Source organism: Pocillopora damicornis, chromosome 4 (genome assembly GCF_964200805.1).
Source record: "Pocillopora damicornis chromosome 4, jaPocDami1.2, whole genome shotgun sequence".
Taxonomy (NCBI): Eukaryota; Metazoa; Cnidaria; class Anthozoa; order Scleractinia; family Pocilloporidae; genus Pocillopora; species Pocillopora damicornis.
In genome coordinates, this window is record NC_142673.1 from 23,643,847 (window position 1) to 23,661,013 (window position 17,167).

General features: G+C 37.3%; 2 protein-coding genes and 1 pseudogene across 5 annotated transcripts; all 3 read right to left on the reverse strand.

The window, feature by feature from the left end:
• Nucleotides 1-120: 120 nt before the first annotated feature.
• LOC113683407 (adenosine receptor A3) lies at nt 121-3,010 on the reverse strand. Its single transcript, XM_027200644.2, has 2 exons — nt 2,872-3,010; nt 121-2,259 (listed from the first exon to the last, which is right to left on the reverse strand). The coding sequence occupies exon 2, from the start codon at nt 2,213-2,215 to the stop codon at nt 1,289-1,291; it is 927 nt and encodes a 308-aa protein (XP_027056445.2). The 5' UTR covers nt 2,216-2,259; nt 2,872-3,010; the 3' UTR covers nt 121-1,288.
• A 998-nt stretch (nt 3,011-4,008) lies between these two features.
• Nucleotides 4,009-5,060, reverse strand: LOC149047318 (melanocyte-stimulating hormone receptor-like; annotated as a pseudogene).
• Nucleotides 5,061-6,773: 1,713 nt separating this feature from the next.
• LOC113683616 (melanocortin receptor 5) lies at nt 6,774-16,689 on the reverse strand. 4 transcript variants are annotated; one of them, XM_089203286.1, is made up of 2 exons: nt 16,558-16,689; nt 6,774-9,237 (listed from the first exon to the last, which is right to left on the reverse strand). In XM_089203286.1, exon 2 carries the CDS (start codon nt 9,196-9,198, stop codon nt 8,152-8,154), a length of 1,047 nt encoding a protein of 348 aa, XP_089059412.1. In that variant the 5' UTR covers nt 9,199-9,237; nt 16,558-16,689; the 3' UTR covers nt 6,774-8,151. The 4 variants fall into 4 exon arrangements, with proteins under 4 accessions (XP_089059412.1, XP_027056675.2, XP_089059413.1 ...); XM_027200874.2 differs by lacking the exon at nt 16,558-16,689 and adding an exon at nt 15,334-15,469; XM_089203287.1 differs by lacking the exon at nt 16,558-16,689 and adding an exon at nt 15,068-15,334.
• Between the last annotated feature and the right edge of the window lie 478 nt (nt 16,690-17,167).

A 17,167-nucleotide genomic window follows, 5' to 3' on the forward strand; every position in this document is an offset into this window, starting at 1 on the left:
TTTCAGTGAAAAAAGGCATTTATATGTAACTCGGGAATATGTTTTGTCAGTTTCATAGGAAAATGCATGTGTAGCTCATTTAGATTTATTTTTTGTACATGGAAAGAGTAATGACGGAAATATGTCCCTGAATTTTATTTATAGTTTATCATATCATGGGCGCTTAGTATGAAACTAAAAAGCTTTATTCGACAGATGATTTCAAAAAGACTCTTTTGATTCTTTAACTTTCGATCTAACTCCTTTAAAAAAAAGCAAAAACCTGAACAGAAGAAAAGACAACAAGTTCAATTCCATGAGACGCTTGCATCGCAAAAAAATCATCCGTGCTCGAGCTCTCTGATATATGAGATACGCCCCGAAGGAAGTCAGTTAAGATGTGAAGGAAGGGAATTGCATAAAGCTATGAATATTAGATGAAAAAAAAAAACATAGAAAAAACTGCAATTATTTCAGTCCAGACTGTAGAAAGACCAAAAATTTTCTTATGGCAGATAATGCAGTAAGTGTTTTTTTTTTTTTGTCGCGGGAGCAGTACAAAGAAAATATCTTGGTTCACCCACGAGGAATTAAATGTCAGTTTTCAGAAGTACTCAGGACACTTACTACGTACGTGCCAAATATATGCCTAAGTTCACTATTTACCACAGTAGCAGAGAAACGGACCGTAAATTCAAGATCTGAGCTTTGAATCTTCGTTGGGTTCTCAAATATCCTCCTCGTCCTACGCAGAAGACAAAACGAATATCTTGTTTCTGTATTCAACACCCGGGCTTAAAAAGTGGCATCTTTCTGATTAAATCAAATTGCCATATAATATTCCTTTTTCACATCAGCTGTTTAAATATGCCCACCCCTAAATGACACCTTGAAAAGACTCTCAGTTGTTTTCGTACTTATTCCAACATCACCCTAACTATTTCTGTAAATACGAATTTAAATTGCAAGATGTTGATTAACTTAGATAAGCTTGTATTGTCTTTCTGGTATTATCTCGTTGAAGCACATTTGTGATTGATGGACAGTGGATCACTTTTCAGTGTGTATTGAGCAGATGTTCGTTAGCATAATTTTTTTTTCATTCGGAGCTGCCAGTCTTCCTTTCGAAACACCGACCGCGAAATCGACTGGCGAGCAATCTTGAATTCTACCCGCGGAGCCATCCCTGTTCCTCACCTCTCCTAACCTCAGCAGCGGATCTTTCGCAATAGTATGCTTTACATCAACTATCTTTTTTCTCACTCCCTTATTTTCTTCAAGCCTAAAAAGCCCAACAATTTTCAATAAATTATGGAAGCACCGCGGTAACCATTCGGAGAAAGAACAAACCGATTCGTTGAACCATTGTTTTAACCGCTTTCCTCACTTCTCTAATCCTCCAACAGTAAATGAACGGGTTCAGTGTGGAATTAAGATAAACTAGAGATGTAGTGCATCCTTCTGCGATAACAATGGACCGGCTATCTCCAAGGCGAGTCCTTGTCACCTGTACAAGAACGAATGGCAGATAGGACACCACCAGTATAAAGTAAACCCATAATGAGGTAGAGACTGTCCTTTTATACCTTAACAAATTTCGTGGCCGGAAGACCTTGCGTTGATCGTGAGCATTCTGTTGCAAAATTCGAGCAATTCGACATCGTAAGGAGAAATATATTGAAATGTAGGAGTACGCCGACGCTAGAAGGCATAGCAGAACAGTCGCGCAAACAGTCATAGTGAAGATAGTTGTGTTCAAAAAGTATAACACTCCAATCGAAAGAAACACCGTCCACGAAAGAAAAACGACTTCTTTCACTCGCTTTACGGTTACAACACATCTGTGTCTTAGCCCCAGCTTAAGAAGAAGAAGTCTGTCTATACTGACTGCGGTTAATGTGCAAAGTGAAATGCTACAAAGGAGAGCTGTAGATACCTGCATTACACTTTCAGTTCTTTCACAATCATTTAACCTTTTTGTAACGACCAAAAGAAGGTAGATCACAAAACAAGGCTGCGAAATAAGTCCAACACCGAGATCCGTTAGTGCCAGAGAACGAAAGAGAAGCCTTGTTGACATATGAAGCTGATTATCCCGACCGAGAGCCACGAAAATCACGATGTTTCCCAAAGTGGCTGTGGTACTCAAAATTGCATTTAAAGAAATTGCAAAATATATCATCCATATGGGCCGAAGATCCTGAAGAACTTTGGAGCAAAAGGTTGCATTCTCCATTAATTGTGTGGATTTTACACACCAAGAAGGCCTCTTTAATTACACTAAGGAGAGAAAGATTACATATGAGCATTTCGTTTTCACGAAAGAAGAGATTGAGCCATGTTCCTGTAAATTTGTGAGAAAAATGCGGTAGATATGTAGATAAGTTAACTTCAATCAATAGGGAATCAGAATCTGGTTACATTATTCAAATGATTTAGGGCAAATTGATTACCGTCTGTTAAGTTCCCTTTTAGAATTATATGAATTCCTTATTATCTTTACTTTCCGTCTCGACAAAACACCCGCTATCGCCAACGATAAGCATGTTTGATTATTGCTTTAGTAATAATGAATTTTTTTCCTTCTCGAGGAAATATTGATCCATTGAGATCAAACTGTGAATTTGTAGATATAAATTTTCCTATGGTGAGGATATTTCGTCCAGTCAAAACTGGAAAAAAAATTTTAACTACTTTCATCTCAGAAACGCGGAAAAAAATGTTAAATACTTTCATCTCAGAAACGCGGAAATGGCACAACTATGACACTATCTCGAGAAGAAGTTTCACAATACAATAATTTTTAAATCTATTTATCTTCTATACGATCTGATGCAATACTCAAGTTCACTTTAGTAAAATCAAATACTTCAGTCGTTGTAATAGACTCACGTTAAGTCCTCTGGAAAAGGGTTTGTGGGCAGTATATCGTGAGAGCTGCTACGAATGAAAAAACAAGATATACATATGGAGTATGCCTCAAGGTCTTCTATGTATATAATTCTGAAGTTCATTCAGGTGTTATCACCCGAGTTCGGAGGTAAACATCGCTTTTCTTGGAAATATTATTGACTCAGTCGCAGATTTTCCATTATCATTGTCAACAAAGCCAGCCAGCGGTTCCAGATCTTGATAGACATGTCTTCAATTTATCAGGCAGCTGCCGGCATAAAACGTTTCGACGAAAAGTAGTTATTTTACTTTAGCTGGTAATTGGAGGAGACTATTTTGCTTTTAAATTGGGAATGAGGGAAACAGAAGACAGAAAAAAAGAACAATGATGTTACAACTTTACTTTTAATTCTTAAATCAACCTTTCAGCAATTTGACAAAACTCTCTTGTTCAAAGCTAACGCAAATTTATTCACTAAAACGCAAACAGCGGGGAGATTCAATATTTACCCTTTGATGTTTGGCGTGAACGTCATGTTCATCTTCTCTGATCAAATTTATAACAAAAACCTTGAAGATGATTGGTTATCGGCAATTCGATTGACGCGCTCATAGGACAGTGTACGTGTCATGTCATGTGAGGTGCGCTGTTTATTTTACCGTGGAAAAAAGTCTACCTATAGGCCAAGGCATTGAATAGTTGACTTTGTCTTGATAAATTGGTAACACGACTTTGTGTTGCCAAATTCAGTTTTGAACAATATTCGTGGTTCTTAAACAAATCGGATTTTTTTTTTATCTTCTCGTAATTACAGATCAAATTGGACTCCATGCCAGTTAGATTTATTGTCACTCAGTAATGAATTTAAGACTAACGCTCCAGGCTGCGGCAAACGGAAAATACGAGCTCTGCTTTTGCTCACTTTCCTTTAGGTTCTTAAATGAACCCAGCAAAAAACCAGCAAGAAAACGTGCGGTCACCATGGTGCACGAATATTCTTATATTAATTCAAGCCCCACCCCTCCTAAGCAGAGCCAAAAACTTTGCCGTAATTGATTTTCAGTGGAAATACAAGTTTATAACCTGTATCAAGTATCCGTGATGACTTCCACAAATTTATCACTTATTCACAAACATTTTCCCCTTTCGTTTTAATTTCAAGCGAGTTCAAACTTTTTAGTGTCCTTGGGTTGTAATCTATCTCAAGTTTTTCAAAAAGCACGAAATGAAAAACGCTCTCAGCAGTAAAAACTCAATACAAAGCTTCGGGATACGCAAAACCGTTGTCTTAGCGTGTCCTTCACTGCTTGTCTCACCACGCGCATCTTCCAGCAGTACAAAAATGGGTTTAGCGTTGAGTTAAGAAAAACCAACGATTCAGTTATGTTCCAAGCCGCCAAACCACACTGTAGAGGTTCCCTTCTTGACGTATTGATAGCAGTAACAACTGTGTATGGCAGATAACAAACTATGAGTGTTAAATACATCCACTTTGCACTAGCCACAGTTTTTTTGTATCACGCTATGTTCAAAGTCGCCCCTGAATGTTGTTGGTGACTTTGAATTTCAGCTTGTTGACGGCGAAGGGCGGCGTAAATTTTAAGGTAAAAAATGACGAGACGGCTAAACATACTCCTATCCACATACAACAAGCAACGAAGAAAAAGCGCTCATGAAACGAAATAAAGAAAGCAATTACAGAGCTCATCATCCAAGAAAATATCACGAGAAGACAAACCCGTGTTAACGTCACAGTTTGTCTGTACCTTAATCTCAGTAATAGAGCGAGGAGTCTGTCCACACTTATTGCGGTTAAAATGAGGATAGATTCGCCGCACAGTATGCCACTGAAAATTTTGGCCAAATGTTCATTTATCCAACACAACATCTGATTCTTTCTGATCGAGGAAGCAAGATAAATGATATACATCGGCCGTGAAATAAGTCCAACCAAGAGGTCCGTACACGACAAACAACGATATGAAAGCTTTGATGGCGGATGAAGAGAAGAATCTTTATGAAGAGCGATGACAATCAGAATGTTCCCTAACAGGGAAGTGATTGATAAAATTGCATTTATGGAAATAAACATATCTACATTGGCCATGCAACTGGAGGTGTCGTCTTCATCGTTCTTGACAGCGGAACATTTTCCTCTTCTCCTCCGTATAATGGAAAGTGAATCATTTTACCTTCCTTTTGACTTGTCAGCAGATTTACAAAACAGTTGGAATGTTTCCTTCAGCCTAGTAAAGTTTCATCGAGAGAATCCTTGCTGTTCAGCACAACCAAAAAAGGTGAATCACCATTGAGAAAAGGGAAGTGCTTAGATAGAAAATTGGTTGACTGAGTATAACTTCAAAGTTTTAATCAGAATTTAATAACATGCCAGGCCTAATTTTTTTTTCGTATTATGTCTTGTTGACTTTTTTTTTAACAATTACGTTTCCTCGTCGTTTAGAGAGGCCATGAAAGGATGAAGAAGCAAACCTCTTTTAATCAGTAGGTGACACCATTGGTTGTTTTTTTGCTAAATTTGTAAATCAATTTTTGAACAATCAAAGATCGTTTGTCACGACATATACGAGAAGTTAGACGGTTGAAATCTAGATGGAACCTGGTAGTGTTGTAATGATGGTTGTTCTATTCAGGTTAACGGAAATTTAAGAACCTGGTAGGGTATAAATATAGCTCAATAATTTCAAATTTTGTCGTTTCAGAAGTTTTTATTATATATCTTCCGCCCCTTTCATGAAAATTTCTAGTCATTGTGTGTTTAGTTTTTCTTTGACAAAAACAGAAGGAAGGGAAATATGAAGACTTTTTACACTTTCCCAATAGATTTTTTCCAATGAGAAATAAAATGTAATTTAGTCATTGCTATTGTGATTCCTAAAACGTATTTCACTTTGTCAACGGCATTTTCGCACTATACAATAATTAAAAACCTAAACCAAATTGACTATGAAGAAAAAAAGTTTGATGAATGCTTCAAGTTTTAATCCAAACACCAAATATTTTTTCAGTTATTCGCCTATGTTTTACACCAAGTCAACACAGTATTTTCTTACCCGTCAGGGTAGGGGAAGGTAAGGGGGGAAGGGGCACCCCAGTTAGATTGTTTTCCTTGGAGAGAGAAGTAATGTATTTTCTTAACCTTTTTACCGCCAAGAGTTACCAGCGTCGATTATCTCAAATGTTCTCACTGCTAATAATACAGACTAACGGAAAGTTGTAAAGAGTTGATGGATCAAACGTGGACTTTTTTACAAGGGTCTAACGACCGATCCATTTTTAGACATTTTTAATGTGATTCTAGTCGTGACAAAGAGTCGTTCAGTAATCGAGGACAAATACTCGATTTGTTCTCCTCCCCTTTTCCATCACCAGGCGAAACGGGAAAAAAGTGCAGTCCTACCTAAATCGATTTAAGAGCTTTGCTTTACCATGAAACGCAAATGTTCGACTTGAAAATTTCGTGTGTCAACTAAATCATTGATCTCACTGGCTCAATCGGTTCCATCGGTTAACTAAAATCTGCGCTCCCACGAGAATCATTCAGGATCATCCTGTTCCATTCAAAAGTAAATGTCACGACGACAAAACATTCACAGCCATGATTGGTGAACCTCATATCATGGGAGCCTCCTTGTTTCAGTTTGTCATTATTTTTTAATTCAATACTTCTCAAGCTGGTGAAATATTCTGAGATCTCTGAGTCATATTATCATTCATTGCCCGGTTGTCGCGGTTTCAGGGTTTTCTTCCCAATCAACCAATCGAAACTCAGGCTCTTACCCCAATGCTGATCAAAATCCAAGCGGCCGCGTCTATAGTGGAGAACCTCTTATTCAAACTGAGACGATTTGGCGCGGCAACCGGCCACCAAAGGGCTAAGTTAAGGCGTTATTTATTTTTATTTAATCTCTTATTTATTTATTTTTTCACATAGTTGACTGCTAAAGATAGAGTTCTTTAAAAAACTAGTATTATTTAACTTTTTTTCTAATTTAACAATCAACTTTTTTGTAGTGCATCAAAGTCTAACACAGAGAAAACCTAATTTTGAGATGAATTTCGCGTCTCAAAATAAATATTTTGTCCGCGTTTCGATGCAGGTGCGCGTCACAGCGCAACTAAACGCTCACTGTAACATTATAGAGGTTGTAAATCCTAAAGACCGCTAAATGTGCGGTATTACAGAAATGCGCCTCAGTGCTAATGATCCTTGTATTAACCACAATAGAAAAGTGATTGGTGCATTGCTACGCTTCTTTTCGAAAAATGATGTAATTTTTTTTAGTGTCGCAACTCATTCCAATTCCGCGCAATAGTCGTGCTCTTTTGGGTGCCATAAATTTCACTTGGTATGCTGAACTTCCTGCAGAAAGATATTTTCCGGATTTTTTCGTTCATAATCACGCCCTTATGTATTGTCAGGCCATGTCAGGCTTTGGTCATATGAAAACAGTTATTCAGCTGCGTCGTCGTCAAACTCAGATTTTCCAGCAAAGTAAACGACAGTTTTAGACAGGAAGGTCTGCAGATACTCTACTGACAATTAAAATTTTAATTAGAGGATTCTTTGCAACGATAACTCTTTTGAATATGAAAACGATATTCACAGCCGATAACTCTTTTATCTAATTCTCATCGCTGTCGTAGTTTTACGATTGATTCACAAAACAGTTCATATGTAGTTCTTGTAGAATGCATCACGGTATTTTTGGTTTTTTCTTAAGGAAGTGATCCTTGTCAAGGACGTGAGACAAGCTGTAAAGATGACAACCAGACGCAGGATGTTAGCCTTTCTGACGGAGACGATATAGTCATCTAGAGGTCAAGGAGATCTTCTAACGTACGAGCGCATTCCAATCCTAGCCCTGAAGAAAAGACGGCAGTGAGGGCAAAGGATGGTGTCAGCAGACAGTGGCTTGCTTACCCTTGACTTCATGGCCTGTCTTCGCTTCCCAGTTGCATTAGTTCTGTTGGCCTTTTGTTTTTCTGCACTCTTGTGAACAACCGGACGCTACCTGCGTTTGGTGAAAATCATGCTACTAATGCACAGCTGTATGGAAAATTCAAAGTTTGCCCTCCTGCCTTCCTGCGATCTGTCGTGTCTTCTGATTCGACTGAACTTGATAATCTTGTGGTAAAGTGCTTTCAATTTGATATGTATGCAATTACTCCCAGAGTTGCGAAAAGTCCATCGAATCACAGGTAGAGGCAGAAATTATTTAAAATTCGTAAAACTTTTGGTTTCTCTCTGCTTTGTTTCATTACAAAGCGACATCTTTGATGTCTTTCTGAGGGGCCTGAGTATCTGGTTTTGGAACGTCGCCTTGAGTACGACAAACGGACAAACCTTTGGTGTCCTTAGCTTGTACTTTGTAGTTAAAAATTTTTTGTAACCCAAGCAGCTTGGTAAACGCTACGGAATACCTGGAACTTCTCACACAATAAATGTAAGGATTGATCGAGGAATTACAAACCGACAAAGTCTGAAGAGAAAAGAAAATTTTCATGAATGTTGCATGATCCAAATTCTCGGGGAGAACGTTTGGAACGATCAAAAGAGGAAGCCAGCATAGAGCTGCAACCCCTAGAATGGTTGCAATGGTTTTTGCAGCTTTTCTCTCTCGGCGTCTGTTAGGAATTCCAGCGTCTGTTGATTCTCTTTGTGTCTGAACCATTCTGCCTTCGAGTCGTCTGGCGATGAGAAATATGTAAAAATAGATCGATGCTGTTCCAACGAGGACCAGGACGAAATAAATGGCCATGTATTCTTTTGGAGCAAGGTCCTGTGTCCAGACTGTTCCATAGGATAACGAAAAAATCCAGATGCAGATTATGGTGACTTTGGCTCGAAATTTAGTCACTAGGAAATCATACTTCAAAGGGAAGCGAATGGAAATCAGGCGTTCCACAGTTACTCCAAACATGTTTGAAATGGATGCAATCAGTGAGATATGCCCGAGAAGACTCGTTATTTCCGAAAATGCTACAATCCCGGAGACTTGAATCAAATGTGTGACTTTGTAAGCTTGCAAGGGCTGAAAGATTGCTGTGACAAGAAAGTCAGACAACGACAAGCTAAAAATAAAAAAGTCAGGAATTTCTCTCAAATAATCAAACTTGATGATGGAAGTTAAGACTAATAAGTTCCCAAGTGTTCCAAGAACACTGGCGACGCCCAACACGGTGCACAGAATCACAGCTTGTGTTAGCTCAAGAGTATTTCGTTCTTCAAGGGAAGTGAATTGACTTGTGGGACTTGCAGGACTCTCCACGGTTACGTTCAAAAAATACGGTTCGTTTGCCGACATGTTGGTCTTGTTTTCTTGTCAAAGGGCTCAGTAGTCAGACTGCCAAAAAGCAAAAGTAGTGGTATCATGATCAGAAAGTAAGAATGAATTTCGTTTCGACCATTATTACTGTGTTGAAGTTGCAGTTCAGTATTACTAGGTGGAAGTTGTAATTTAGATGGCCTTTCAATAAGGGAAGGATAAACTCAAGGAGCAGCATATTATTAATTAACAATTATTCACCGAGGTGGAAGTAAAATAATTGTTTTAGTATATACCGCACAGATACAAAAAAAAATAGTTCATTTCTTTCAATATACCGAAAAATGGTCGGAAATTAAACCGTTGACGCGCGATTTTGTCTTATCGGCTGCTCAGAGGGAGAATTGTACTTGCTATTCACTTCCGAACGAGCCAAACAGCGCGCGCGAAAAGCACTATTTACTTGTGTGGTGAAGACTAAATTGAGATATCATTATGAGTCAAAATAAAGCCTTAAATGATAACCGTAGGACTGAGTTAGGGAGGATAAAAACTACTGAATTATTTTTCCTGTTCGATTACGTAATAACACAGACAGTACAGGCTCAATGTACTATCTGCAGTATGCAAGGTATTATGGAACAGGATTTGTATGAGGAAAGCGGATAGATCGTAACACCGTCAATATGTCCTGGATTACACCGGCAAAAATCACCTTACCTCTTCTCACTGAGTTGTGCAACCCTTTTCCCTAAAACGAATCCCTACGTTTCCTCTGTTGTGTAAGAGCATAATAGCTGCTTGAAGTAATAACTGCAGGTGTTATGCTATTGTAGAGGACTTTCCTACATCTATATTACATTATAAGTTCTCAACACCCACGAGACCTACTGTAAACGTAACTACTTTTTACAATCCCTATGACACGAAGAGTTATGTGTGTTGAAAATGAGTCTAATTCTCTGAAAACTCGAGTTGCAAAGATGAAATTAAATTGCTAATTACAGAGAATTGACCATATTTCCGATGCGTAAATGTCACGCTGTGACTGTAAATGAAATTAGTTATATGTTCTTTGACTACACTGAAAGACATACAGGAACGATGAAGAAAACGTCACAATTTGTTGTTTTCAATAAAATACAACTCCTGGTCTCAGTGCTCAGTCGCGTTATTAAATTGAAAAAATCAAGAAACCAGCGATCTTCACAATGAACAGTGAAAAGACGTTACCATAAAGCGTCCGTAAGACAAATTTGATTTAAGTCACTTTTCCATATAAATTAATGGTAATCGACTGAATATTTTATGCCACAGTTTTAGTTGCGTGATTAAAAATAAAGTTAGGAGATAAAATTAAAATCTTTCTCTTTATCTTATGGGTAGCTTTTCGAAAAAACTTTCCAAGGAAAACTCACTGGACTAGAATCTCCCTGGACCCCCTGTAAACAACATTTCAAGATCAAGGAGATAGTTTTTCATGGTTGGGCGGAAGGTCTTTGTTCCGCTCAGCTAGATATGCGTCACACGGTAATAAGATCGCAATCGCTTTCTGAGGATCTAAACTCTACACACTGTGGGTAGACGAAGGCAATTGCATTAAAACATTCATTGCTGTGTCAGATGAGCCTGTTATTGATCGTTATTAAGATCATATCATCTCACTTTTGGTAATCTATTACGGAAAAGGAAAATTGTCTTTGCATGATCAATAGGTAATTTAACTTAAGAAGGTTAGCTGTAAGAATACTTTAGTGAATTTCCTTTCTCGAAAGTTTGGTACCATAACTGATAAAAAAATGTTAATATAATTTTACTTCAATAAATGAGGATTTTTAAGCCTTTGGAAAATCCTGACTCTTATCACTGAATAAAAATTCTACATGTAGGAAGCCTGATAGCTGTTTGATGACCTTGGGGTAAAGATGAAACATCTGATGATATGGCATACCCACTCGTAGGACTGAGACTATGAAAAAAATACTACTACACACTGAGCAGTTATCATAGGTTGCACCACTTATTTTAACACAAGACTAAATTTTAAGTAATGGTACAGAACTACACTGCTTGCCTATAACAAACTTATTAAGGTCAACAATCAGTCTGATAATTGTGAAGAGCGTGGATATTCTCTCCAACGAACACTGAACATGTTATTAGAAAACTGTTTACTGGAACAATGTAGATGATCGAAAGGATATCCTTAATTAATCTTAAGGAGGAGAAGTCTTTATTCAATCGTAAGTACTACGGAAAAAATTATAAAACAGCAGTTATAAAAGCTAGATCTTCACTTATGTTGGGAGCTAGAACATAATTTAAATCTCTATGTCTTCAACGCCACAAACATAGAGTTGCTGGTGATTTACGAATTTGAAACCTACGAGGAGTGCAAATGTGGATCGCAATAGCCCTTTATTTCGTTATCCAAACCAACAGTTTGTTCGTGCATTCGTCATTTTTGATTATGGCTATCAGCGGCGTTCACCGCAAAACAATTACAAATTGAAGGTCACCACCGATTGACAGGTGATTTTTTAACAAGCAACTATTATTGACAGAGATAAAGGTGTCATTTTATCCACGAAATATTTGGAAAGTATTGTTTACAATGACGTTGTTGAAAGAGAAATGAAAAGAACTAAAAAGTGCTAACAATCATGCATGCGTTGGGGTGCGTCGAGAGCTTGGAATAAAACGTGCGCGTGGAAACTCACAATCTAATGATGAATTTGATTTTAGAGCTATGCTAATAAAGTTTGGAAAATATTAAATAAAAGCCTGATCACAAACCAAGATTTCTTTCAGACTGTATTCCTTCGTTTACAGACTAATAGGACTAGGGCTTCGCGTAACTCAAAATGCCCTTTTAAATTGGAGGATCATCCGGTAATATTTCTCCAAAGATATTACCCAATTTCAACCTTACATGCAATTCGATGTAAATCCTCGTTTGACGTTCAATAAAAAATGTTAACGCGTTGTGTTTTTGTTTAAAGAAGAACAGACAATTCCTTTTTGCTTATTAAGTCGAACGGGAAAACAAGGAAAAGACAACATCCCACACGATAAGTTTTTAGCAGCTGTCTCTAGCCGTTTGATCCCGCGCATGTAAAAGTACTTGAATCGTCCAAATTCGATGCTATAAACAGGCGGTGTCTGCGAGAAAATATCCTAACATAATTTTCCAAATGGAGGCAGCTATTTATGATATTAGGTCTAATTTTGCAGATGCCCTCAATGCATAACCAGGTTTCCCTGACTTACGAAAACTTGAAATTGTCTAAATTTACTTATTTCTTCTTCGTCAAGATGTGAAGCAATATTCCGCCCAATTAGAATCTTCCTGTCGCCCTTGCGGGCCTTTTTCTTAAAATGAACAGATAAGTATCAGACGAACATGAATTATATTCAGAAAAAGCAAATCCTGTCTTTATCAGTGATATTTTCCTTTGTACTGCAAAATCGTCAGAATTGTACAGCGATTTTGTTCAGCTGAGTTCATTACACCGCAAATTATTTCTACCTGTTATATCTGAAAGGTATAACTAAATCAGCAACATCGACTTGAATGATGAGGAATTCGGGCAAAGTCAAATTAAGCAGATACTAATGCGACCGTTTTATCATTAATTTTTTTAATTTCGTTAAGTCATTAAGCCTCGATTTTCTTACCGTAAATTAGAGAATTTAATCGAGATACTCGTATTTTAACATTTTATAGGCAAGCTTCAAGTCACTATTTTGGGGTTTAAGTAATAAAAGCTGACAAAAATAAATAGTTAACAAAAACCGTTCCCGCTAAACTATTTCGGTATAACTTTGCTAAAAAAATCTACTTTACCTTTTCCAATAGATTCCTTCTGGTTAAGAAATCATTTGAATATAACCGAAGATTTGATGTAATTTTTATCTTGAAGACCGTAAATAGAGAATAAAAATGGCTTGGGGATATGGTGTGTCCCTTGAGGCGCTGATGTCGAGAAGTGTTCTGTAGTGTAAATACAAATGAGTTCCAACTTCTTTTTTCAATTCCGCCTCACTTTTTCTCAAATGAATACTATTCAAAGTTCATCCAATTTAAATGGTAATGAAACATTTCACTCAGAATGCAATATTAGCCTCTTTTGTTTCTGTATAGCAAACGAAACGACAACAAATGAGAAAACTGTCTGCCGCCCAGGCACGTATTTAGGTCATAGCTGTAACAGGCTTCATTTTCGAGCTCTAAAGAAGTGACAATTACAATAGCCAGCTGTTATTTCATCACGTAGTTGATGGCAGAAATAAGAGGAGGGGATGAGGGATAGATTGATTTATGTGAGTGAAAAGGAGAGCAGTTGCGTACGCGTTACTGTGATCATGTTACCAAACCGAAGGTCTTTCCTTACATACTAGGGCGTTGGCCAAGTCTTAGCCACCTTTTTAGGTATATAAAACTTAATAGTTTATACCTGAATACCTTCATAAAACCTAAATGCTTAAAATCTTTGATTTGCAACACCTAACAAGGAGCGTGTGCCATTCGATTGGTCAAATTTCAGGTCCAAGAAAATAATCGGTTAACTTAAAGTTAATAACCAGTTCACAATTTTGCATTTGAAAAGAAGTCGGTTTGTTCAGAACCCCTTGTTGTTCTGTGACAACATGCAACATTGCATGCACAGCACGTTGAATTACATGAAAAGATCCTTAGACAAAAATTAACTTTTTGGTCACTTCCGCGGTGTCTGTGAAAAGGAATAGAACACAGTCGAACCTCTTTGAAGCGGCACAGTCTTAAGTCGTCCGAATGAATTAAGCGGTCGGTTGCCAAAGTCCCAAATTGGTGTCCCCTTTATCACTGGAATTTTCACCTCTATTCAGCGGTCGCGGTCGCGGTCACCCTTAAGTCTCAAAGGCCTCTTTGTATTATCTCCACTAGTATCTAACGGTCACTTAAAGCCGACTCACTCAAGTAAAGCTACGAATAATCTTTGAAGTAATTTTCAAGCCATGTTTCTCTCCCAAAATAAAAGGAAGTCGTTATTTTGAGCGAAATTCTTTACATTAAGTGGTCAATTACATCGCAAAGTGGCGTTGTTCATCGTTTTTTATAATACCCCCAAAGGTCACGCAACCACCTCTTCAAAAGAAATGCTGCAAGGAAATATTGCGTGACATCTCAAAAACTGCTTCTCGGTAGATTTTGCTTTTCTAATTTTGTTTACTTTGTTTTTTTTCGTCTACTTTTCCCCTTTAATTTGAACCAAAAAATGTCACGTATCATATACTTCTAGCAATAACCTTGAAAAAAAACTAAGACACTCGTTCCCCCTGAGGAAAGCTGAAAGTTTCTTAATAAAAACGAATGACGCTGACTCCGTGTCAAGTTCAGTGTTGGCATACGACGGCATGATTCTGAGCGGAAAGATGCCTGAATCCATTCGTAACGAAATTGAATCCGATTTGAGCGGGCGAATCAATGAATTCTTTCTAACGGCTGAGTACAACACCTTTGACAATTCCAAATGCCAGCCCTCCTCACATAGTACGGATGATTTTTTTTCTTTTACACATTTTTATTTTTTCAATTTCATTTCAAAATTTTCCCAATTAGCTGGTCGAAACTTAGAACATTGTTACTAAAATAATTGTTTTAGATTCGAACGTAGACTCCTTGCTAATTAGGCACCTGTCAGCATATGAAAAGCGCTCTATCTTTCAGAGGCTGGTTGATCCCGAAATCAAACTCGCAGTCCATCACCTTACACTTCAGACGCGTCAAAAGGAACGCTACGGTGTCACAACGATTAAGAGTTTTCTCAGGTAGAGTAAACTTTTCTGTAAAAAAGTTTTCGGTGCTAAGTCCCCGTGTAAAATACTGCAAAAGATAGGATGTGCTTGTGACCTTATAATCACTTACCCTTTGATTGTCGCGTTAAACAGCACGTTCTCGATCGCCTATGAATCTACTCTAAAGCAGTGTAATTGCTTATCGAAACATTATTCCAACTTGCTCAGCAACGTTTGGCGATAACCGATTATTTATGTCGATGATTCAATTGTTGATGGATATTCAACAGAGAGGTTGACTCCTTCACATGTGCAAATAGATATGAATAAAATTATCGAGGGAAAAGTTTGACATCCTTTCTCAGCTATGCGATATAACACAAAGAAAAAACTAACCAATGTAAGCTTGCTCTATTTGCTTGCTCTCTTTGCTTCTCTATATGCTTTAACGGAAGTAACTTTCACAGAATTGATCAAAGAAATTGAACCTAGTTACCTCCCTGTGCTACCAGGTTGTAATGAATTAGTTCTTGAATATGCGGTTGACCAATCTCAATTAAAAATCTTAAGGATCTACCTGAAGGCACAGACAAAAGCTGCTTATGTTCTATTCTTTCAATAATAAACATAACATTGTCGCATATTCATCCCTGTTTTGAATTACAACTGATTTAAAGAAGCAAATACTTTTTTTTGTGGACGTACATCGGCTTTTCTTTTATCTCTAACGAGGAATTATATTTCATGCGTAACTGGCTAAAATCTGCTTTAAGTTTGTTTTCTTCAAAAATAAAGGGTTGATATGTAAATATTCCAAAACAATCTCAAAAATCTCCTTAAAAACTGAAAAAAAGGAACTGAGAAAAACGTCTTTCCGTTCTTCTGTCCGATACTATTATGCCGTGAAAAAAATGTTGGAAAATTCTTGCTCCAACGGTCTTGAGAACGGTTTTTTTCTTTTTAATTAAACAACGAGGCTAGCAATCAGCATATCAATCGGGAATCCTTTCCAATATTGAATGTAAAAGGAAAGATGTCTAGATTATAACTTAATACATTGTTATTTACTTTTCTTTTTGAATTCTAAATTGACTTTTCAAGAAGAAAGAAATTCATGCCCGCAGTTTCTTCTTCCAACACTCTTGAATCAAAAAATCTTTATGGAAAACTGTCAGATATATCGTGTTTATCATTTGCACTCTAACTTTCAACAGGACACGGACTTTCTTTACACAGTGATTGAGGTAAACAATTAGAACTCTGCAAGCCTTTTTTGCTAATCTTCAGGAAAGGAAATTGATACGCAGGCATGATTAAATAAAACACAAGAGGACAAAATACATATCTACGAGCTTACGCTGTAGACGGAAGAGTACGACCTGTGTGGTGACATATTTGAAATTATAAAATGACCGTAAACATCGCAATTAACACTGAAATGAGAGTTACATATGATTTTTTATCTCGTTCTTTTTCTCCTAAAACTTTTGCATAACTTTCTGCATGTTTATTCTTGGATAACGTCGAACTTGTCAGGGATGAATTCAAGTTGATGATTTTAGGAAAAAAGGATAAGTTGTCAGCACTGAGTTATTTTTATCTTACAAAGCTGTTACTTACTCAGTCTGTTACTGATGCTTTTTGTAGTTTATGAAACTCGAGATGACCAGCTTTCCAATCTCGCCGAAGTTTCATTTAAACTGAGAACTTTTCCAGCCAAGTAGGATGGACGGAACTTTTTTTCAGAAACATGGCTATATTAAGAAAAAGCACTTTTAAATTTCTCACATGCTGAGCAGTGATTAACTATAGTTTCGCACCTCCGTTTCAGCACGTGCCTAAAACGAAATACACGTTTTTAGAGGGAAACCCATCTACAAAGAAAAGTATCATAATCAATTTCTTGAAAATAACTAGCGGGTCCGCACATCTCTGTTGGAAATGTAAATTTCGAAATTTCTGAGACCGAAATAACAATTCAGTCAAAATAAAACTAAAAACTCAATTTGGTTTTCATTTTGCCAGATTCGAACCTTCTCGTTTCACGTTCTTTCTGATCTTGTGTTCTTGTTATGGATCAACATAATCACAAACGTATTCGTCGATTTCTTCTCAATACTTCTTTTATACAAGTGATTTACGAGCAACATACAGCTTTCGTATGGAAAGAGACTACGAAATTAAGTTTTGAATCCGTAAGAATCTTCCCTGAGTTACGTACCGTTCAGTT

Coding starts and splice junctions, on each gene's coding strand:
- LOC113683407 (XM_027200644.2), bottom strand. CDS start 2,215: ATGGAGAATGCAACCTTTTGCTCCAAAGTTCTTCAGGATCTTCGGCCC.
- LOC113683616 (XM_089203286.1), bottom strand. CDS start 9,198: ATGTCGGCAAACGAACCGTATTTTTTGAACGTAACCGTGGAGAGTCCT.